This window comes from Mastigoproctus giganteus, chromosome 1, assembly GCF_048544385.1.
Source record: "Mastigoproctus giganteus isolate SK-2022 chromosome 1, ASM4854438v1, whole genome shotgun sequence".
NCBI lineage: Eukaryota > Metazoa > Arthropoda > Arachnida > Uropygi > Thelyphonidae > Mastigoproctus > Mastigoproctus giganteus.
The window spans coordinates 94,101,694-94,125,935 of NC_143575.1; the positions used below are offsets into that span (position 1 = coordinate 94,101,694).

The 24,242-nt window shown below is 41.2% G+C and overlaps 1 protein-coding gene across 1 annotated transcript; it reads right to left on the bottom strand.

The window, feature by feature from the left end:
- Positions 1 to 4,312: 4,312 nt before the first annotated feature.
- On the bottom strand, positions 4,313 to 14,387 carry LOC150090999 (uncharacterized). The gene is made up of 3 exons (XM_090381036.1): positions 14,332 to 14,387; positions 7,539 to 7,719; positions 4,313 to 4,694 (listed from the first exon to the last, which is right to left on the bottom strand). The coding sequence occupies exons 1-3, from the start codon at positions 14,344 to 14,346 to the stop codon at positions 4,462 to 4,464; spliced, it is 429 nt and encodes a 142-aa protein (XP_090237162.1). The 5' UTR covers positions 14,347 to 14,387; the 3' UTR covers positions 4,313 to 4,461.
- Positions 14,388 to 24,242: the final 9,855 nt, after the last annotated feature.

Consider the following 24,242-nt stretch of genomic DNA (forward strand, 5'->3'; position numbering starts at 1 on the left):
TTTTTTCTAGGAAAAGTCAATTAATGGAACAATTTGTATTTTGCCTATTAGAGAATTATGTGCTTCCAAAACTGGAGGAACATCAACGGAATTTTGATGATTTTTCCAGAATCACTGGATTGGTCGCGGTGGACCGATTGAATGGCCAGCTTCGGTCATCTGACATAACTTGGTTTTTTTTTTTTTCTTGTGGAGTTATGTTAAGGATGAGGTGTTCGAACACCAGTTCCTGATTTGTCAATATTAACAACAAAAATACTTGGTCTCTTCGATTTCACTTGAAACGCTAAGCATTACAGATGTCAAATACAAATTTGACATCCTCAGAAACTACAAAGAGGGACCCAGGTTTAAGTTTAATGTAAAACAAAAACCTGAGCTATTTGTAATTGTGAAAATGGTTATGTCAATATGCTTCTTTTCAAAAGTTATGGACTTTTTCTAATAGTTTCTTTCGGACACCCAATTTTAAATGCTGTCTCGCCATAGTCTGGGACAATGACATCCTTTACCCAACATATCATACGCAGGATATCCTTTGCTTTCCTTTTTTACATTGCACGTGAATCCTTTGTCAAAGATTTCTCGCAACCTGCCTTCGCTTGCCTAACCTCGTTGTGACTTGATTACAGATCAGCTTATATCTGCGATATAGGCTTCTGTGTCACCTGATAATTTATACGTATACCATGCATTTTTATTCTGTCAGGAGTCTCATTAGTTCATCTGCCATCCATTTAGGCCTAAACCTTGAGTATTTCTTAATTAGTATGAAAAGCTTTCAAGATTAATTTCTGAAATGCTGTCCATTTATAATTTACTGTTGGTAACATCAGTTGGTCCCACTGTATAGAATTTATAAACTGTCTGAGACCACTGTAGTCACCTTTACGAAAGCAAAAACTCCTCCCTTTTCCTTTGATAGTAAGTAAACCTCAAATCAATACACTGAAGGAACCACCTAGTGGTTCCTTTATCTGCAGATTCTTAATGCATAAATAATCGCTGCTGATTATCAGATCGAGTGTTACTCCCTCGTCGCCTCTCTAACATGCTGCTGCAGAAAACAGTCATCCAATAAATCCACCAAATGGCTATTTGTTTATTATGTTGATTTTCGTCAGTAGATGGCGCAATCTACTTAGGATTATTGTTACTGATAGTATTGTACCGCATCCCTTTGACTGCGGGTATCTTCTCTCCATAAAGTTCGCAACTGCGAAGCTTAAGGTATAGGCAGCGTACATTCCAGACAACTTCAGTTTTTGGTAATGGGAATAAATGACACTGTAACTCTCCAAAATTTCTAGGACACGAATTCTGTAAAAAATTACGTGAATTCTGGTCTCTTGCTAAAGCTAGTGGCCCCTATGTTTGCCCATCTTTATTCCTGCCATTTGTCAAAACCAGATGGTTCTATTGCCACTTCAACCAAAGATAAAGCTGACCTATTAACATCCTATTTTTCTTTCAACTCGTGTATTACTGATCTTAGTAAATCATCTCCTACCATTCTCAGTATGTTCCATTCAATGCCTTCTGTGATCTTAACGTCAGAAGGATTTTGGTGAATCTTGATGCTAAGAAAGCTCCAGATCCTGATGGTAATTGCACTTGTTCTCTAAACGTGTCTTCTCGAGCTTACTCCTGTTCTCTGTCGCCTTTCACTTTCTTATTCTAAATGTGTTTTTCCTTCAGCTTGGAAATTTGCTCATATCCAGCCGGTTCCTAAAAAGGGTGACAAATCCCTTCCATCCAGTTATCATCCCATTGCGATTATTTCTACTCTTTCTAAAGTAATGGAGGAATCAATTAACCGCCAACTCTTAAACTATCTAGAAACCTTCCATCTGATCAATGATTGCCAATAAGAATTCTACCAGTGTCGATACACTGGTGGTATTCTGGATTATTTTATCCATCTATGGACAAACTGAATCGAAAAGTTTGAAACTCAAGCAGTTGCTCTTGATATTTCAAAAGCTTGTGATCTTGTTCGGCACAACGAGCTTCTTAATAAGCTTCCATCTTATGGTTTGCCAACTGTTTTTTGTAATTGGTTATCCAGTTTTCTCTTTGACCGCTTACTGCCGTGTTGTAAATGGGTCTCCGTTTACCAGCGTCTCCACTAATGCTGGTGTTCGGTTCTTTTTCCCACTCTTTTCCTCATGTATATTAATGACCTTCCATTGACCGGAAATCCCATCTATAGTTTTTCTGATGACAGCGCATTGCATTCCACCTTCTAGTTTGTGAAACCTTGCCCTACTCAAAGAACATCAACTTCTCGAATATCTGCTACCAATTCCCTTTAATGGTGTTATCTCCAGGTGATTCTCCAGTTGGGCAAAGATAACTTAGTTTATTTCAATCCTTCTAAAACTCAGTCCTGTCCTGTCTTATATCTCGCAAAAAATGATTCTTCTGCTAATCTTTGATACTCCGATTTCTAGGCAAGATCTCTATTGGGGATTACTCTGACTTCTAATCTCTCTTGGCATAAACATATCACAAATGTTGTTTCCTTTGCATCTAAATAATTGGGTTTTCTATTTCGCTCTCAGCGTTACTTCTCTCCCAAACAGATGTTCACTGTGTACAAATCTGAAATCCGTTCTACCATGTAATATTGTTCCCACATCCTGGGTGGTGCCCCCAAAACCTCTTTCAGGCTTCTAGATTCTATTCAAAAGAGGGCAGTTAGGTTAATTAATGACCCATCTCTAACAGTCTCTCCACTCTTTCTCATACAAGTTCTGTTTCTGCTGCATGCGTTTTCTGTAGATACTTCCATAGGCACTGCTCTTCTGAATTTGCTTCTATAATTCCCGATCCCTCTTTCAAAGCAGTTCGAATACATGCCGCAACCAGTCAACATCCATTTATTATCCAACTTAAAACTCACAGAAGAAACTTTTGTTCTTCCTCATTTATTCATTCAACTTTCGTTTTCTGGAACAATTTTCCTATATACGCATTTCCTGATAATTACAGTGTACAGAAGTTCAAGTCTAATATGAACGAATATCTTCTTTCATCTTCTCAACCTATGAACGGTACTTAGTACTAAAGGTTCTAATACCGCTCGTGTTTGGGAGTTTAATGAAAAAAAGGAGTTGGGTCGAAAAGTTCTTTTGCAGAATTAACCAAAAAAAACAAAAACTTCCACATGTGTCCGATCATTTAATAATTTGTCCGGCTCCTTAAATTTATTCGAACTGCTTCCGCTACACCAGAGTGGAAGTTCGTTCTATCAATCAATTAACTTCTGGCTTAAAGAAAATTTCGCACATCTATACTGCAACCATCCTTCTTCAATTTAAAATTTTAAAATCCTTCTCAATCTATTTAAAGCTGCTCAATCATGTGGGTTGTCTGAGAAACCGGAAGGATGCCATCGCATTTAGCTTACTTAATCTATTTACATCCTTAACCACGCCAGTCAGGTCTCCTCGCGGGTACCTAGTTTTCAGACACTGCTATTTGTAGAACGAAACTCTTTCGTGGTAAGAGTTCTCTTTGATACCTCAATGTCGTTGCCATTCTGTGCACTCATTCCAATGGATCAACATCATTTCCTAAAATGAAGCTTCCAGACCTGTTTTCAGTACTCAAGATGTGGCTTAACCATTGCCTTGTACAACGTTATAATCACCTTATCCCCGCTAGCAAAATTCCTGTATATTACTCCGGTTTTTTTCCTCTCCACTATCCTAGTTGTAATAATACACAGTTGGTATGTGATTCTTGGATTACTGCTACCCATATGCAGTAACTTGCATTTGTGAACGTTGAACTTCAGTTGTCTGCTGATTTGGATATTAAGCTTGATATGTTTCATTAATAAATATCGAAAAGAACAGCGGGCCCAGCATTGAACCCTTGAAGACTCCACTAAGAATGTTAGTCCAAGAAGAGCGGTACCCATTGATAACCCCTCTGTTTTCTCTGGCCAACCATCCCTTTATCCATAGCAATAACGTGACCCAAAACAGTATCAATAACTTCCTTCACTAACTGGGCTCCCAGAACGTGGTAGAGAACGCCTAAAAGCATTTACAAAATAAGGCTTCAAAAATTTATCACAGGCACGATGGAACAGGTGTACGGTTGCAGAAATATTATAATGAAGAATATAAACAACTAAATATGTTATTAGACTGAAATAACGATCGAATTAAGCTATGATTAGAATCGGTTTATGGTAGCAGGATTTGAAATCCAGAAAGTGTGCATTTTGCGATGAATTCTGGCATTAGACAGGTCTGTATTTTAAAGGAAATAAATTCAATGATACCCATTATTGGTGCAATTAATTAATTTATTCATTATTGAGTGGGCATACATTTCAAAAAATACAGAGTCGCATTCTGGTGTGTGGACAGTTTGGTGCAAAATAAAAAGAAAAAACCATTATTTCTTTCGTAAAAGGAAAACACTGACTGAAAACATACTTTGCAATTATGTCGTTGATGGTTGTTGGGGAACTGGAGTGGGTGTGGAAATGCAGATGTTATTCCGGCACGCCAAACCTCTTCCACAGAGGTAGACGAATCCATGAGGGAACCTTCTTCCGGGTCCGTGATGGGGTCCTCCGGGTCCGTGATGGGGTCTGTCAGTAGGTCCACCGGGTCCGTGATGGGGTTCCCCATGCCCGTGATGATGTCCGAAACAAGTGCAATTTCCTCCCTCTCCTGAAAATTGAAATATCTCATTATTATTGAGAGCCATAGAAATCTTTGAATTTGAGGAAATATAACTTTATTTTATTTAACTGAGTTTAGTACATAAACTTCAGGTAATTCTTAAGAGTTAGGAGGGTAATAATAAGAACAGACAACAATGATAAATAGATCAGTGTGAACAGAAGCTGAAACATGAGTCAAGACCCTAAAAAATAAAAATATATACCAAACTAGTATATCTCTCAGCATTACAAGTGCAAGATAATTGTTATATTCAAATGAGGAAATTGAATTACTACAGGACACAAGGCTCGAGAAACTAGATAAAGCGTCCAGGTTAAGAGATGCTTGTAAATGAAAGCAAGCAATGGTGGTTACCTGATGTTCGTCTTCCCATGTCAAGGTTGATAGTGTTGCAAAGGGTGGAAATATGCACTAGTTATTAAGCTTGTTTCACAACTCATGAGGTAGGAGTTGTAATTCATGGTCTCTTGAAGGTGTGGAATTTGGAATAAGCTGGGCGAGTTCATTCTTAGTCAGCTGGGATGGAACGCAGATGTTAGAAGCGACAGTGAACTCGTGTGTGGCAACCCGGAGCTGGTGGAAATGGGAAGGTGATGTGAACTAGACCAAACCAAATGGCAGAAGTCTACGGAATCGCTACCAATATGATTACATTTCGAAATTAATCAAGAAACAAAGGAAATATCTGCAATGGCGAAATTTTTGAATACCTTAATGAAGGTTCCCTTAAGTTTGGAGTCACCAGGCTCCTTACAAATTTTTGTGTGTGTGTGTGTGTATGTATATGTGTGTGTGTATGTATGTATATATATATATATATATATATATATATATATATATATATATATATATATATATATATATATATACACACACATCAGAGTACGATAAAAATTTGGTTGTAGTGGGAAGGGATGTATTCAGTGGTCCGGGTTATAATTCTATCAAGACGAAGGATAGATTTTTATTGACTTTGGCTCCATCTGAGTTAGTCGATCTCAGTTGAGAGATAGAAAGCTTTTTCAACTGGAAAAGAAGTTGAATGTACTTAAGTGTACTCGATTTTGTTGTTTCTGGAATACACTCCTTAGTTATTTAAGTGCAGAACAAAACAATTTCAGCTTGCTCTACTTCGAAATGAGAGGGAGAGGATGGCAGTTTTTTTCAAAAGCTGATATCCAGGAAGGTAGTCTTAATTTGCATTAACAGTATGTTCAATCGTTAAATAATATCTAGGAGATTTTGATTGCGGCCGATCTCTTAGGGATAAATGAATACAGACGATAGGAGAGATGGCTGAAACAGCGATTGAGTAATGCTGGGCTAAACAGTTACTCAAATTTCAACGAATGAACAGCCCATAGAAACAGGACTAAGATTTTGGAAGTTAGTTTTTCCACTTCGGCAGGGGCAGTGGTGCAAGATAAAAGTTCAAGGAGTCTGGAAAGGTGGAGATAAAGTTGTGGAAAAGTTGAGGAACGGGGACAAATCTTGATGATGAAAGGGGCGAGATCTATTGAGAAACAGTCAATTTATTTGGAAGCTTATTGTTCACTCTGTTCTGGTCTTGGTGAAGGTAGTTGCTTGCAGACACGTTCCAGTTGGTAATGGATACTTTAAGAATTTAGTTCTTAAGACTGCAAGGATGGACGTTCTAGAATTACATTACGTAATTACATGATTACATTCCAATGAAGTTGTTCTTGTTCGACTCCTCATAACTCGCAGTCACCTTTCTGCCTCTTTTCTGCTGAGGCTGGATGACCAATCTCTCTAATTGCGAAACTATTTTAACCATTTGCCATCTATTTATACAATGTCCCTTGTTTGCAAATGCCGACTTATGTTTTACCGTTTACACTCTGCCAGATTTTAGATGAGATGACAATAGTGTACTGACGGTTTAATATTTTGCAATCCATTAATTTATATATACATTTGGCAATTATGGCCTTTGCTGAGAATGCGCCATTAAACACCAAATGATCCAACCATTACATGGAATCCATTGAAGATTTCGCATATCACAGCTTGCAACAGCTCTTTACTATCATAAGTAAAATGCCCAAATTGATAATGAATTGGTGGTAGCAAACCATTAAATACTCATCGATGATTTGAATCCTCTTGATGTTTGAGAAACCATTGGTCAGAATATACCACACCCCCAACTCTGCTGTCTTAATCTGCTCTCTGAGCCAGAAAATAACGTCTTCAAAACTGTCCAAGTGATTCCTCCCGATACAAATGCTATCTGTAGCAAGTTATTGATGGTCACTTTCATAGGTGGATAAAATCTGCAGAGGAAAGGTGCTCTTAGTGTCCAATCAGGTGAATTTATATGGTCCGTGATGCTTTCTTCATATCCCTGTAAATCAAAACATGATTTGTATATCGTTCCCAGTAAATCTGTCTGCCAGCTGGAGTACACTGATGGGACCACCACTATTTTGTATTAAGGTTAGATATTCCGATGCTTGCCTCAACCTTTAAGTTTCTTTGTTTGATATTAATTAATATTTTAAAATTCTTTTCTATCTCGTTCTCTGTACTTTATTTTCTCCATTATTATATGTTTTCATATTATTTACTTTATATCAACAACATTCAGTAAAACCACTTGGCTATGGTTGGGATGGGACATCGAAATTTATTTATTGCAATTTGTTTTAAAGTTTTGTGCATGTAATTAATTCTTTGACAGTTATGGTATTTGGCATACATTATTAGTGCAGTTTACCTTTCCCAAAATTCTTTCAATAAAGAATAATATTAGGGTGAAAATAAAATTAATTTCTCATGCATTGCAAGAGAAATATCAGTACTTACCTGATATTATAAAGCAGGTACCACATGGGTGATGAGATCTTGTATCTGGAGGCATAAAGACTCCACCGGCATCCTCACACGTTTCATTACTGACGGTACAATTCTCATTGTCTGGATCACCCCAACTTTGGCAGTTCACTAAATGCAGCGACAGCACTGCAGATAAAGAGGCGATGAAAATCTGTAAAAGTGAAAAATAAATATATACAGTTATCTTCAAAGTGATGCTTCTTTGCTAATTTAAAAATAAATCAAATGTAATGGCCACTGGACATCTAGAAATTAACTTTCTTTCTTTTTAAAGCGTGAAACAATTTGAGAGCCCTGACAGTCGGATCTCCCAGTTGCTGTTCAACAAGCTTTCATATCCGCCCTCCGGTTTACCTATTTGCTTAATCAGTCGATCTCTCCTAGACAGCAGATGCTTTCTATTGTGCGTTTTGTGGTGTTGAGAGTAGGTGGCCTGAGGAACCAAAATATGATTTTACCGTGCACTTGCATAATAATCAGGCTGCTCTACTAATGCCCCCCTAACTTTTCACTTGCTGTTTTGTCTGTTTGCTTTCTGGGACCTGGCTTGGGACTCTCGTTGGTCGTCTCGAGTACGTATGCAGGTCCTAAGTCATAGGGTCGTTTCCAGTAGAGTTTAGTGTTTGATGTCAGATTGCCCCAGGGGGTTTCCCTCTTCTCCCGTTGTGTGCTCTGTTCGTGTATAACAGTAATGTGTGAAGGAAACTTAAAAGTTCGTTTCGAGTAGGTATCTTGGGGAACTTGAATATTATCTCCCACTGCATTTACGTTGTTTTTCTTCATATTTAAACATAAACAGTAATTACACTGGTGTGCAAAACTTAAGGATCAACACTATTTCTGAAGGTTACAACCACAAAATCAAACGAAAGAGCCTGTGGCGATTTGCATAACTGTGGCCGTTCAGTAGAAAGCTGGTGCATCGTGATGAGAGGGCTCACATAAACAGAAAAAAGCAGCAGTTATGTGCAAATTACCAAATGGTGAGCACGATTGTTATAGACGTTCGATTGGTTTCATAGAGTGCTACAGACAACGAAATGGCCAGTAGACAACATCTGGATGACTTTACCCGGGGTCAAATAATTGGGAAGTGCGAGGAGTGTGGCTGCAGAGATGTATCGCCCATTGCATCGTCTCACGTGCGTGTCTACCTTCATAACGACATGTACAGCTGTCCGTAGGACCAAATGGAGGTCGTCCACGAAAAACAACACCAAATGACCACCGCTATATACTCTTACAGGCCAAGAGGGACCGACAGCGGGATCCATTGCAAACCAGCTGTACAGGAGCAGAGGACGCAGGATTATCGCGGTTTACTGTGGCCAGGCGACTCCACAAAGGTGGATGGATTGTTTGTCCGACGGCCAGTACGCTGTGTCCCTTTAACATCTGCCCATCGTAGACACCGTTTACAGCGGTGCATCGAACACAAGGATTGGACAACAGCGCAATGGGGTAAGGTGCTCTTTACTAATGAGAGTAGATTGTCTCAGAAGCGATTCAGGACGTCAGCTAATCTGGCGAGAGGTTGGCGCACGGTATCACCCTCAAACATCAGTGAAAGGATCGATATGGAGGTCGAGGTATTCTCATCTAGGGAGGCGTTATCTTGGATGGATGGACGTATACTGGAAGGCGATACTGTAACTGGTGTACGCTACTGTACTGAGGTAATCCTTCCCCATATGCGTCTGTTCGCAGGTGCTATTGGTCCCGAGTTCGAGTTTATGGATGATAACGCCACACCCCATCGCAATGCAGCTGTTGATATGCTTTTGGAAAGTGAGGACATTGTTCGTATGGATTGGCCTGCCCGTTCCATCGATCTAAATCCCATCGAACACATATGGGACGCTCTTGGGAGACGCATAGCGGCACGTCCACACTCACCAGAAAATGACGCTGACAGAGGAATGGACGATGTTACCGCAAGAACTTGTCAACAACTTTGTTCTAAGTTTGCACAGGCGGTGCCAAAGCCTGCATCGACATTAGGGGTGACCATATCTCCTACTGAGGACCACCTCTTCCGTTTGTTCCACTTTTGGCAGTGATGCATCTGTATCATGGCAGCCAACGCCATATTGCCATTTTTGAATAAAGTCCCTCTCTACCGTTTTATTTCCGTTGTCGGTGTTGTTTCCTTCATTTTTGTACCTCACGAGGTTCCTCTGGTATGCTTTCCCATATCCAGGCCACTCCTATGAGAAGCTACAGGTGAAAACTTGACTAGTCCTTAAGTTTTGCACACCAGTGTACATAACGCCAATTACTTGTCAGACTGATATCAACTTAAGGAATAAATGGAATACATTCAAATAGTTGCGGTAAGAGTTCTCATGGGTAGCACAGTTGGTGGAATCGCCATCCTCCCCACACAGGGTGGAAAAGACCAGAGTTCGAATCTTATCAATAACCAGAGGAATTTTTATGGGTCTTTCTCACAAAGTGGCCGAGTTTGTCGGTCTCTGGCGAGGATAGCACGATTTTTCTCCCGGGAACTCTGGTTTTTCGTCTATAAAAACAGAAAATAACCATAATACACACGCAATTTACTTACATTAGACACATAGATGGCCTTAGTCGCTGATGCTCCTAAAATCCAAATACAACAACGTTGCGGTACGAAACAAGCATTGAAACAACCAGTACGTGTCCCATTCCCAGACGTGTGTTCGCTTCTTTCCAGGGCCTCGTGTTACGTGAAACGGGTCTTAAAAATTATTTCACCATTTTTGGCGTACGTAGTTAAGATGCAGGTTAGGCACCATAATAACAACAAAGTTTGATGGCCCCACGTATCAATTTTAACTCTGTTCTACAGCTAGTTATGGATTTTGCTACGACGTTTTGGTACCTTATCATAGGGCTTCTAAAACATTTTTCACCCGCGACCCCTTTTTACAATGGAAAAATTTAGTTATCGGATCCCATATCCTTGCATAGATTTTCAAAAAGGTGGCTATTAAGTGCACGACATTTAATGGAGTTGATAACTCTTACTGCATCTGGTAATTGTATTTAGGTCAGCAGAAATGTTCTTAGCCACAAGTCTCTCGATGAATGACACACTGAGTAAGAGCGATGTGTTTATTATTAGTAGATTTAATTCTGGCTAAAAATCCGGCATTCTTTCCTATCATTGGACCAGCACCGTCAGTGCGTTCACCACCAACGCTGTTACCCCTTTCTAGACAATCTTCCTTGAAATATGAATAACATTATCTGACAGCTTTTAACAGTAGAGTTAAGCCTGAAATGTGTGCCGACTCGTCCAGCTGAATAACAAATTTGGAACTCCTTAATTCTAATAAGTTGCTGTAACTGGTCATTTCTAATGTGCAAAATTCTTGTAATGACCGTGTCATTTGACGAACGAATTTTACATAATTAGTCTGCATTTTTTTTCATGAATCGTTCATTTTTACTGCAATAGGCAAGGTAAGATCTTCAATCGTTTATTATTTTAGCTTTGGCTATTAAATATGCGCTTCATAAGATGCAATTAAATATTTTCCATGAACACATACAATTTTTGGATAAAATTGTTTTTCTTGTTTTAAGGATTTTAAGGGTCTTTCAAAATTCTCTACTGGCTTAGGTAGAGAATTTTGTAGGCAGCATGCTTTGTTTAGAAATGTCTTCTTAATTTTGCCTTTTAACTTTCGCTGGCCCAAAACTTCATTACAAATTAAACAGACTGGTTGCTGTTTGTCCTGATTAGAGTTAAAAAGAAAGAAATCCATATTGCCAAAACGATTCATTTTCTTTCCTCTTTTTGTACAGGTGTGCCCTCATTTGATCCTTTTCATTTTACTGCCTCTTGATATTCCAGCATCCGTCACATCTTTCCCAGTTTTCTCTTTTATACTAAATTTAACTATTTGTCCATAATGATAACTAATTTTTTTAAATTTTCAGATCTATTAAAATTCAAATATTGTTACATACTGAGAAAGCAGCGATAAACTTACCCAAAGAATGTTGAAGATTTGCTTTCAAATCAACAATCGGATAGTATGAATAACAACTGAGCTGCTTTCGACTGTGTTTGGAACAGCAACTGTTTGTAGTACAAAGGTTACCAGGAAAGTTTTGCAATACGTCAGTTCTAAGGATAGTAGGGACTTAGGTGGTGTTATTTCAAAGAACCCTCTCAACAGAGTGTAGAACAGAATACCATCCACACTCCTTTGGAGACAACGACCCACCCAATGGAGCATCCAACGGACCGCGCCTAGGAAAACGTGGGCCAAGCAAGTGGAAAATAACTTGAAGAGCCGACGTCTCGACCTTAACCAAACCAGGACTGACGCCATGGATCGTAAGGTATGGAAGAACATCACAGAGCAAGTCCGAAACCCTGCGGCACCTTCAGCAGCATACTGGTTGCGTGGCCAACCGCCCCCCCAGCTGCCAGCTAAGGACCAAAGAAGAAGAGTGTATTTAGTGTCAAGCGGCACCAGGGGTTTCCCCATCTCCGCGTTCCTTTCATTGTAGGTGTGCCAGTTCACTGGAAAGGCCAGAGATTTAAAAGTGTGTGGATATTGTATATGTATAGTACTATGTACCGTTTTTCTTCTGGCAATTTAGCCACTGGACCCCTGCTGAGGCCCAACGTTGTCCACACTCAGCCTCGTGGAGGCAGGCCAGGTATATCAGCATTATACTTAATTACTCTGGCAGGTCCTGCCACCTAATTTCCTGAGATTTCAGTGGCTAGGACCTTAAAAAAAAAAAAAAATTTGATCTTTCGCGTGGGGGGGGGGTTAAGAGCTAGGATTTGAAAGGCCGAAACTATTGGCAAACAGTAATTTGGACATGATTAAATTTGGACGTGTAGGGCAATCGCTTGTGTACAGATAGAGTAGGGGAGGGAGACTGAAGACTGGGGGGGAGAGACAGAAATATGGAGTCAATAGGGAAGGCGACCCCAATAGGTGTCAGTGGGGCATGCCCATGCCCCACCAGAAGGAAAAATGGGGTGGCGAGGAAGGGAGGAGACAATAGGACAGGTACCTCCCCCCCCCCTGCCAGGGGAGTGGAAAGAAAGCCAGGAAAGAGTGCCCAGCTCGGTCGCCAGTTGGCGCACTGGCAGCAAATCTGCTTTTCAAGTTGGGGAAAAAGATATGGGTCCAACGAAGCAGTCGGAACCAGTTCCCCGATGTCATTCATTGGCTATGGATCCATCCAGGTAAGTTGAGGTCAGTCACATTTATGGGTTATATACACGACCAGGGTAGTCTCGTGGAGTGTCTCTTTTGCATCCCGGATGGGTCTGGTCCGTTGATCCTGTTTCCATCATCAGGAAGGGTGGTCTAGTTCTGCTTATAGTCCGGTGTTGTGGAAGTTTACTGTCTGCTACAAGGCGTACTGTGCCCTTAGTTCCTGATCGCAGAACAGGTTCTTCTTCTGGCAAAGAGTTCCTGTGCAAATCTGGTGAGGTTCTTATATTCTTCGATTGTGTCCAAGAGATGATGCTCCTGGCCTCGCGGCACGTAGGTCAATCTTGTTATTAGATTTCCACGTAGGTCCTCGTAGTTTGTACATTCGTGCATGAGGTGGGTACAGCTTTCCGGTTTGCCACATGAACAGTTGGGGTCTTGGAGGAGGCCCAGAGATGTTAGTTTCTCGTTGAAGGTGCCGTGACCCGTCAATAAGTAGGTGGCATATAGGCCTGGGTGGAACCATACAGGTAGTTTTGGGAAAAACCTGTCTACATCAGGTATGAAGCGTCGTGTCACCCCTCATTTGGTTGAGTTTGTCCACTTGTTTTGCCATTCCTGTTTTAAGTGTGCCAAGAGCTAAGCCTTTTCCACCTCTCAACAGAGGGGGGAAGTAATAATCGTTAATGGAAATGCAGCAATTGTTGAGCGCAGGTACAATTAAAAAATATCAAGTATGTCATCGTGGACGCGAAATGAAATTCGTGTAGTCATACGATACAATTTCGCAAGAGGTTTGTCAATAGACAAACGCAATGCATTTCTTCTAATTTTCGTTTACATTTCTATTAATTCATGTTTATCGTTGAATCATGACATCATACCGTTGCTCTCAACCCTTCTGTCGGATACTCATCATAATTGTACATAATCATAATTGGGCCAGCGACGTTGTGAAATCGTAAATTGTGGTTCTGATTGTTGGTTGGTCCGTACTCTCCAATGTGGCACAAAACTGTAATAGCCTATAATTAACCTTCTTAAGAAAGGGTGATTATTAACTCCATTAGCCTTATCAAAATTTTTTTCCGAATTTTCTGCGACTCCCTAAATTTTTTACGCGACCCACGGAAGATTGAAACCTCTAGTTTAAGAAGTCCTGCCTTATTAAATCTAGAAAACTGTATTTATGGCCTTCTATTTTGGCCTACCCGCTGCAGCACAACCACACACACAATTGGCGAAATTCTTTGTTTCAGGAGAGTTTTCATCCGTAACACAGCGAATTTCTGTTATCATTTGGATTTTTTCCCTATCTTTAAAATGGTAGAAGCTGGTGGCAAGAAATCAAACAGTTGGGTTGCTTTCAAGTGAACGATAAAGAAACTCCATTAGAAACAGACTTCACGTGGATAGCTTCTTGATCTCTTCACTTAGTGTTCCGTTTAAGTTTAGCAACGTGAATGAAAACTAATCTTTTACATAAGTTGCAAATTACTCCTTAGTCACGGACTGTATTGCATAAAGCATTAATATAAATTCGAAGTAGAAATTAAGATTGGGGATAAAAAGTTAAAACAGAAGCTACTCACGAAAACTTTAGCCATTGCGAAGAACCCCTTGTTCTCTACGGATCTGGATCTTATTGGAATGAATCACAGTGCAGCACTCATTTTTATAAGACTAAAGTGACGTCATTGTCGATATTGCGTTAGTTCCAGCTAAACAAAGGCAAGTATCTTATGAATGGCTGGTATGAGTGTTAAAAACACAAGCAATATCTGCCGTTTTGTTTACTTTATTATGGCATCAGTTGAGTCATATCTATCGGCCATTCATGCTAGTCATAGTTCACTCTCAGTTAAAATTTCAAAAAGCTCTGATTCTTCTGTTGATGCTGTTTCCTGTGCACATCGACATTCGCAACACATGTTCTGCCTTTACACTATTCGCAATAGACACTGAAGGAAGAAGGGACGCATTCAGCATTACAAAAGTCTTCGATAGCGCAGTTTCCGCAGTGGTACCCCCGGCCCCTGCGAAACAAAAGGCCGAGGGTTCGAATCCCTTATAGACTGGAGTGGGTAAGGTGAAATAGTACACTTTTTGTGTTCCTGGAAATTAGGTTTTACAACAGGAAAACTTACCATAGAATAATACAAAACTTGCAGACATGATATAGTGATGCCGAGTTACTTATTTTAAAAAAAGTCTTAATTTATTATTGGAGTGGTTATTATCAAATTCTTATAAGAGCTAAATAGAAAGAATACCCACGCGTTAGGCATACTTGCTTGTCCTTTTGCACCGTGTGAAAATTATCTTGGTTACAATCCCATCTAGACTGGAGGAACTCGAATTTTCTAACAGTGGCCGAGTTTATCGGTCTCTGTTCACCTTCGTGCTTTCCCCTTCCGGATACTCCGGTTATCATTACACGAAAAACAATATAGCAATATACTGATGCTTCAAAGTCTGGGTAGGGTGCATCCGGTGCTTTCCCACGACTGAACCGTCAATACTCCTGTGAAGTAACAGAACTCATGAATGTAGTATGTTGTTTATGTACAGTGTTGGGTTCTGGTATAGAATGAAGTGGGGTTCTGCGTTTCCAGCCACCACCACGGCGAGATGAGCCAGGTAGTCCATAGTTCTCTGAGTGAACAGAACTCTTAATGTAGTATGTTGGTTATGCACAGTGTTATGTTCTGTTGTTCTGGCTACTTGATCTGCCATAGATTGTACTGGGATTCTACGTTTCCCGCCACCACCACAGCGAGATGAGTCAGGTAGTCCATAGTTCTGAGTAGTATCCGCCAGGGTAGCATGAGCTTTCTGACGTAGAACAAGAAATAAAAAATGTATTGGAAAAAGGACACGGCGATAGAATAGAATGGATGGGTCAGAATGTATGGGTACAAAATGTAGTAAGTCGCAGAGAAGGGACTCACTAGAGATACAGAGAGAAAAGGCGAGGTGGGAAAGGAGGCTGTCTCAAAGGGGAAAGTCATGGGAGTGACGTGCTTCCATAATCGCCAGTTGAGGCCTAAATGGTGGAGTATCATCAATGGTTCCTACCCCCCGGAAGTAATCCTCCACTGTGAATAGTACCAGAAGTAAATGCATTCCCCAGCTTGGGTATGCATTGAATCCTATCTCGCATGGGCGCCCGCAAAAAGTTCCAATTTCACACTATGACATAGCGCCAGCAGAGAATCCTACCCTGGCTGAGATTTTCCAAAACTAATTATAGCCCTCAGTAGGACCTTCCCCATGTGGGGTTTCCATGATAAGAAGGGGTGCGATTCCATTAGGGGTTTGCACGAGGCATGGGGGTGGTATTTCAATTGTAGCCTTTAGCAGTCAGGTCAGGGTAAGCCATACGGGAGGTCCCGTTGTCCTAGTTGTCCGCGCAAATCCAGAAAAGACAACATAACTGCGCTCATCCTGTCATAGCGCTTCATTATGATGTGGATTCTTGGATTTTAGTGTATATCCTGAGCCGGAGGTCTTCATATAAGGAACATGTGTACATAATGTGGTTCCAACTTCCTTCAGCTCCACATGAATTTAGATGTTTGTTTTTAATTTCTCGCATTCTTATCTTAAACTTCAAGGGCCAATGTCCTGTTAGGATAAAGGTGGCTTAAAAGAATGGCGAGTATCAGAGAGGAAGCTGTGGACTCATCCTGTAGGGATAAATTTCTTAGCGAGAGACCTTTATTTCTGTGATCCTAGTTTTCCTGCCAGATTCGGGTGAGCTTATCCAAGTTTCTCTTCCTTTCTTGCCTGAAGCTTTTAGCAAAGTCGAACGTAATTTTTTATGCTTTGTTGCGGCCTCCAGGGCTTCCCCCCCCCCCCTATACGCCGCTGTAGCTTCTGAAGGCATACTCACCTCACACATCTCTACCTGCTTACAGGAAATGATCCTCTGCAGTGTGCCCACTGATAGCAACCACTTACAGTAAAATATTATACTTCTTGAATGTAGCATTGTTCATCAATGCTCGACGAAAGTCTTTCAGTATCATTTCAGATTTACAACAACCTTTGTCTCTTAATAGTATCATGGGTAAAGAAGCAAATCTCTCTGAATTCTTTTTCTATTTAAAACAAATTCAAATGTATGACCGTTTCTAACTGCTCCCCGTGCAGTTATCATAAGTGACACAATTAATTTGGAAGGCAAAATATGGCCTAAGTAGCCTTTGCGCCAGAAAATACCACAACAACAACCGTGAAGTATGTTAAGCCGGAAAAGCTCTTTCCAAGAGCTTAGCTAAGACAGGGAGAAGGGCTGTAGGTCAGTACGACTTCGGTTGATAAAGTGGTTTATCGGGACTTTTCGGTATCAACTTGAGGTTAGCTTCTTTCCGGATGGTAGGAAAGATACCTCTGCAAGACACTTGTATGTAGGAATTTTGGAAATTGGTTGGCAAATTTTCTTCACTGTGTCAACTTGAATTCTGCCGGGGTCCTTGTTTTCCCGAGTCTTATCCAGTGCAGCTTTAAGCTCAGCGTCTGTGAAATGTTCCTCTACGTTCTCAGTGGTGTAGGAATCATTAGCAGAGACAGATTAATATCTGTTCAATTCGCAGTTCTGTGTCTGTAGAAAACAGGGTGGCCAGCATATTATTTAGGTGTAAGTGGAGTACTTCACCCCAAGGGAGTTTGTTCGTTATAATGCGATACATTACATTCCAGGGGTCTTTGATTTCAGTTGTGGAGACGAGGTCATACCAAGATTCTTTTTCAGTGTAGGACTGTAATGGTGTAACTGAAAGCCATCTTTATGGCTAGAGCCTTAGACAACGAAGGAGTTTACTGACATATTGATTAGTGCAATCGCATCATTCTACCCAGTAAATCACTAAGGTAGATGAATTGACATCGTTTTTATTATATTTCCTATGTGAATACTTTCCCATGATATTGTACTACATTGAATAAGTAAAAATAGTCTTTCTCCATCGATGAAGCGTCACATTCGAGGTAGTGCAATATCCTCGCAACTCGCTGTGAAAGTATTCACAATATGAGATATAATTAAAACGGTACCGTACCAATTTTATCTACCTTGGTGGTTTACTGCGTACAAAAATGATGCAATTGCACTAACCCATATGTCAGTAAACTCCTTCGTAATCTAAGGCTCTAGCCATCAAGATGTGTAAATTTTAGTACACCATCAAGCATCTCTGATATTGTGGAGTTACACTTCAAACTTGGGTTGTTACTGTTGCAACACCAGGGTGTTACAACAGTAACTGTCCACCCACTGAAGAAGACAGTAAGCCTCGAATTACCGAGAATAGGTAACAACGCTTCCACCATTCTTCCCTAATGGTGGAAGCGTTGCCCACTTGAGTGAGGAGTAACTGCCTCTTTTCTCTTTCAAAAGCATTTCTTCCTCTCCTACTATTGCTTTCCTAAGTCTAATAGTGATGAATGTGGATAACGCAGTTTTTAGCCCATACTTTTTTTCAAACGGTGCAATCTTCATGAGATTGTTGTCGCCCGAGTTACGAGAATAGGCAGCAGCCTTCCCTAATGGGAAGCCTATTCGAGGAGGTTGAGTTAGAGGAGTTAGTCCCTTTCATTCTTCAGCGCAGTTTCTTTTTGTTCCTCTCATACTATTACATTCCTCTACTTGTTGCTTTTATAGGTGAAATAGGAACAAGTGGATAATAGAGTTATTATCCCACACATTTTAAAACCTAACCTTGAAACGCTGCCGTCAATTATTCGAATTTCCTCTTGTTCCACTAGTGGAGACTCCACTAGCCTCTGGAAATTCGAATAATTGACCCTGTGAACTTTTTCATTTTGGTACTTATGTGAATCAGATGAGGATAGAAGGAAAGCTTATGGCCAATAATGACCCCAAGGAGTTTTGCCTCAGTGACTATAGGAAGACGCTTGCCAAAAATTGACTTTGGAGGTCGCCTGAGATTCAATTTGGATTTAAAAAGCATTTTTGTTTTCGCTGGGTTAATTTAAAATTTGTTAGCCAATGACCAGGTGGAAAGGTCAGTTAAAACCTGGTTTGCATTCACCTCCAACACTGCATGAGAACTGCCTGAGACCACAATTGTTAGGTCATCGGCGAAAGCAAATATTTTGCAATTCTGGAGAGAGTGGCCCAGCCAGTCTTGAAGCACAATGTTCCAGATAAAGGGCCCCAGGCCTGAACCTTGGGTGCACCCTCGAAAAACCTTCCTAGAGACTTGGAGGAATTTTGACTTGACAATTATTGAGCGGTCAGAGAAATAGTTTTGAAATAATTTGTACATATGAAAGGAGCATCTGGCAGACCGGAGACGTTCCAGGGCGCTCTCCCACCAGACAGTGTCGAAGGCGCCCTCGAAGTCGACCATAATAGCTAGTTCAAACTTGGAATTAGAATTTATATTCTAAATATAAATTCTAATTCCAAGACAAGGAATTAGAATGTGTCAGACAAGGCCTCCTCGCAAGAATGACCTGGGGTGAAGCCATATTGACAGGGAGAAAAGAGATTTTGTTGTTGAAACAGAGCTGTTAGTCGAAGAGCCATAAGCCGCTCCAAGATCTTCCCTAGATTAGCAAGCAGCGCAATTGGTCTGTAGGCAATTTAATTTGAGGCAGGCTTATCTGGCTTTTTGATAAGACGGAGCAAAGAAACCATCCAAACAGAGGGAAGATGCCTTCTATGAGGCATTTATTGAAGACCAAAAGCAAGTAGAGAGGTCTTAATTTTAAGAGCCAGAGAATGAACACATTCAATCATATCCATTCCTCGACACTTCTTCACATTGATCTTCTTTACCACTGAGGTAAGTTCCTCTAAAGTAAATGGCTCGGAACGTTCCCCAATGGCGTACTTGTTATTTACCTCCCGAATTGCCATATGCTCTGGAGAATCTTCAGAAGTATTATCCATAGGGAATAAGTTGTCAAGAATTTGGTTGATAGTCTGTCCGACCAGAGGTAAATGTTCTCTCCCGAGCTATCTTGTACATGAGGCCCCATGGGTTTTTGCTGTTGGATTCTTTTACTAAGATGGTCCAGGTTTCTCTTTTTCTCGTTGCAATTGCATTACAGAAGGCATTTTGTTTTGCAATGTAGTCATTATATAATAGCATAACGTCATCAGCAGGCTAGTTGCGGTGTCGCTGATATAATAGTCGAACTGATTTGCGAAGAGTAGTAAAGTCCTGGGACCACCAGGAGCGGACGTTAGAGCGGATGGTCTTTTTCTTTGCTGCTTTATAGGAGGCTTTTATAAGAGATTGTTGGGTAAGTTGGACTAGATTTTCTGCAGAAGTTAAGCTGAAGCTGTCTGGAGGGTTTGATGGAAAGTCATTAGTGATGGAGGCATCACAGGTAATGTGTATGCTAACACTCTTGTTACCATACACTTCCAGAGGGTACTAATATATGGAGGGATGTTCGCCAATTGATTAACACTTGTAGATTGTAAGCAAGAATCAAGTGGTTTTTTTTCCCTTTCCACGGTTTTCACCATTGTGCATAACCGAGGAATCAGTTGTTTGATTATACCACAGTGGAGAATGGCAGTTTGCATCAAATTCAATAAGCAGTTTCCCTCTGGGAGATAATTGAGCAGTTTGGACGATTCTAGTGGCCATCATAAAATATTCCCTTGGTCGGTTGTACAGGGAAAGAATTCATAACGAGTCCAGTGCAGAAGTTACGTGAGCACAATCACTGGGTGGCATGGAAAGCTGGCTTATTTTGGCTATGGATATATTTGTATTTCTTACTGCAATAGTAGCCCACGGTGTATCTCTTGTACACTGAACTATCCTGTATGAGTTGGGGTAACCGACAACTTTACCCCTGTATGCGTATGGTTCTTGAAGTAAGATTATGTATAATTTCTTCCTGTGCTTTTATCTTGATTTGTTCTACCACCGATTTGGCTAGCTGCGAATTTACTTGGAGAAATTAAATCTTATGTAGTTATCAGGGACTGGCAATTTATCCATAATTGGCGAGTCACTGGTATTAGTGTGTTCGTGTCTAACGGCACCAGGGGTTTCCCCAATCTCTGCGTTGCTTTCATTGTGGGTGTAACAGTTCACTGTAAAGCACAGATTTAAAAGTGTAAGGATCTAGAGATGTGTAATGTCGTGTACCGTTATTCTTCTGGCCATTTAGCTACTAGACCCCTGCTGGGGGCCGAACGTTCACATTATGCCTCGTGGAGGCAGACCAGTATAAAAAATAATAATAAAAAAATGGATAAGACGCTGTTAGGGGTGAGAGGCCTAGAGTTTGCGCATTAATTTGGATGCTTTAAATTTTGGTTGTGTGGGACATTCGCTGTTGACTTAGAGTAGGGGGAAGACTGAAGATTGGGTGTGTAAGTCACAGTTGGAGGTCGATAGAGAAGGTTACCCCTGGGAAGGTCAGTGGGACAGGACCATGCCCCACCAGGAGGAAGAAAATATCGGGAGGGAGGGGAGAAAAGTCTGTTCCCTCCCCCAGGTGGTGGAAAGAAAGTACCATGCAAGGGAGCATTGGTATTGCATCGCCAGTGGGCGCCTTGGCAGCATAGCTGCAAGAGGAAGTCATATCAGGTAGTCCAGATTCTTCTAATCCAATCCAGTGGGTCATATTAGGCAGTCCAATCCAGTTTAAGTTCGATCTAGTGAGTTAATTTTATCAGTCTAGTCCAGTGTTTCGGTTAACTGTACTGTTCTGGTGTCAAATATGTGGCACTCAGGTTCAGTCAGTGTACGGTTATGTCTCTGTTTGTTGGTCACGTTTCGTGGTTGCAGTTCAGTGTTGTGTTGAAGACAGGGGCCCACTCTCTTGAGTCCTTGTTCTGTTAAGTTTGTTGGAGTCCAATGACAGTTCTAGTTTGCATGTCGATGTTCAGTGCTTGAGTTCGCAGTTAGTGAGTGTCTAGTATGGGGGCCGCAGGGACTGAAAATCAGGTGGAATGCTGCAGTTGTCTTGTCCAGTTCTGTTCGTGAGTCATGGGACAGTCTTCCAAAGTTTTCAGTTTGGAATTCTTGGGTGTGCTGTGCCATGGTTATCTGTTCCTGATATTGTCTTTGTAGGGTACTGTTGTCACACGGCTGTGCAATTCCGTCGCCATTTGGTGTGGGGTGTCGACCAGAGTCGGGAGATTACTTGTTATGGAGGTGGCAGGGATCTTTTCGTGCAAAGAGGTCCTGAGTGAATGCCCTGTAGTATTCTTTTTCCTGTATTATTAGCTGTTCCTGGTTTCGGAGTAGGGAGTGAAACCTTGTGACCATCTGGCATTGCAGGTGTTCATAGATTTCACAGTTGTATATGAAGTACTTCCACGATTCCTCTTGCCCGCAGGAGCATTGCGGTGTTACCGAGATTCCAAAGTCAGTTTTCTTTTCTGAAAGAGCCATGTCCAGTCAGGAGATATGTGTAGTCCAGGTGAAAACCAGGCCGGATCACGTATATACCAGATTAATCTCAGGGATGAATTTTTTTTCGGTAACTGTGCCTTTGTCGAGGCACAGTTACCAAACAAACCATTTGTCTTGCCAGGATTGTTTCAGGAATGTCATGAGTCGTGCCTTTTCCAGGTTCTAGTTGCTTGTTGGGTCTGTAGTTGAAGCGAATGCAAGTGGTGGTTCTCCCTTTTGAGAGTTGAGAAAGCAGCCCACAGCGGACAACTTCCAGGTCCAGGGGAAGAGTACCTGCGAGGATTTGGAGCGCATGGGTGTTGACTGTACAACATGCTTTAGTGATCGTGAACAGAATTGAGTGCGTGAATTGTTTCCAGCTTGTGTCTGTTCACTACTGTAGTTGCCTTTTTAAACCATACACCAGCTGCGTAGGCCAGTACCGGATGAAGATGGCCTTGTAAAAGAGGGAGAGCGTTTTACTTTTCTGGTCCCAGTCCCTCCAGTTAACCCTAGCAATGAGTGAAGAAATTTCTTATCTTGGTTCGTAGATAGCAGAGGTATAGTGGTAGGAGAGATTCTCGCCCAGAACCAAACCGAGATATTGGAGTTTGGTTTGAGCTTTATGGTTGTCCCTCCAACGTTGATTTATGTGGGCCTTCTTAGGTCTAGAGCCTTTTTGGTCCTTTAGGTTGTCATAGACATTCGCTCAGATATGCCAGACAAGCTGCACTTTTTACCTGCGAGTCTAAAACGCTGATGGAACTGATATTCGGGTGACATTCAAGTCCTGTGAAACCAATTTCGGCGAAGTCTGAACTGTCTGTGACAGCCAAATCCTCTGTTTGCACCTTCACGATGGTGGGACCGTTAGTAATCCTGTTCTTAACTTCCATGCACAAGCGCACACTCTGGGTCCGACCCAGGTGTGAACGTAAGCAGTGTTTGAGGTGTGGCACCCACACCACATGGAGGAATGCCGCCCCTCTGTGTTACCAGGCAATACTAGGTGGTAGATTACTCTCATCAACCGGTGCAATACCACCACTTTGCTTATTGGAGGCTTGAAGTGGTGGAACCCATGTTTAGTCTCCAAAGTCAAGTTCCGATAAACTCTTCCATCATGCAGTATGATTGACTTTTGAGATTATGATGAACATCGTGGCGAATCCAATCTTCCTTACATTTCGAGGGTACAACTCTAAACGGTGTTCGCAGGTCGGTCGCTAGCTAGTACACCGGACCGAAACTATTGGTAACTCTTTAGGAGGCTTCCAGATCAGCTAGTGTATAATCTTGCTACCTCTACTCTTCCAGTTAGTGACTGGAGGGAGTCCGAGTACTGTGTATGCGATAGGCATTGTCGAGGCCACGTTATGTCAAGGATCAGGGTATATTCTTACCATGTGTACCATAGCCAAAAAATTTCATTACTTCATACAGCAGCCCCCACTTTTTCTTACTATTGAATATACCATGAATTGTCAAACTAATAGAGTAAGCTTATCTGCGAAATGATCTAAACCTCTGAAACACTTTCTTGTCCATACGTGTTCTCAATTCTAATCTCAACGACGTCCATTTCCAATTGCTGTCTGCTAAACTCCATGTACTTTTTCTGACAGAATCTCAGTTATCGGTTGATTCAACTACTGCTCATCTCAACTTCTCAAATTATTCGCTGTATGATTCCTTTCGCCTCAAAGGTGGTACTTGTGCACATGTCCGTTTCGATATTCCCTGTCAGACTTGGTAATTTGGAATCTCCTCTTTTCGATCTTCTCTGGCTTAAAATCTCTCTACCTCATTGTGTCAAATTCATCTGTTTTCTCTACCGTTCTCCCAACTCCACTAATCACTTGAAGCTCTTTGACTTCCTATCTTTGCTATTCGACTTTCTCCAGTCCAACTTTTCTAACAGTGAGGTAATTTTCCTTGGTGATTTTGATGTTGACAATTCCAGCTGGCTTGCGTTTTCTAGTCACACCAACTCAGCTGGTCGAGATGCTGAGGCTTTTGCAATTACTAATGACCTTGCACAGATTGTTCATTTACTTACAAGAATACCGGATAATTCTAACCATACAGTCAACACGCTTGATCTTTTT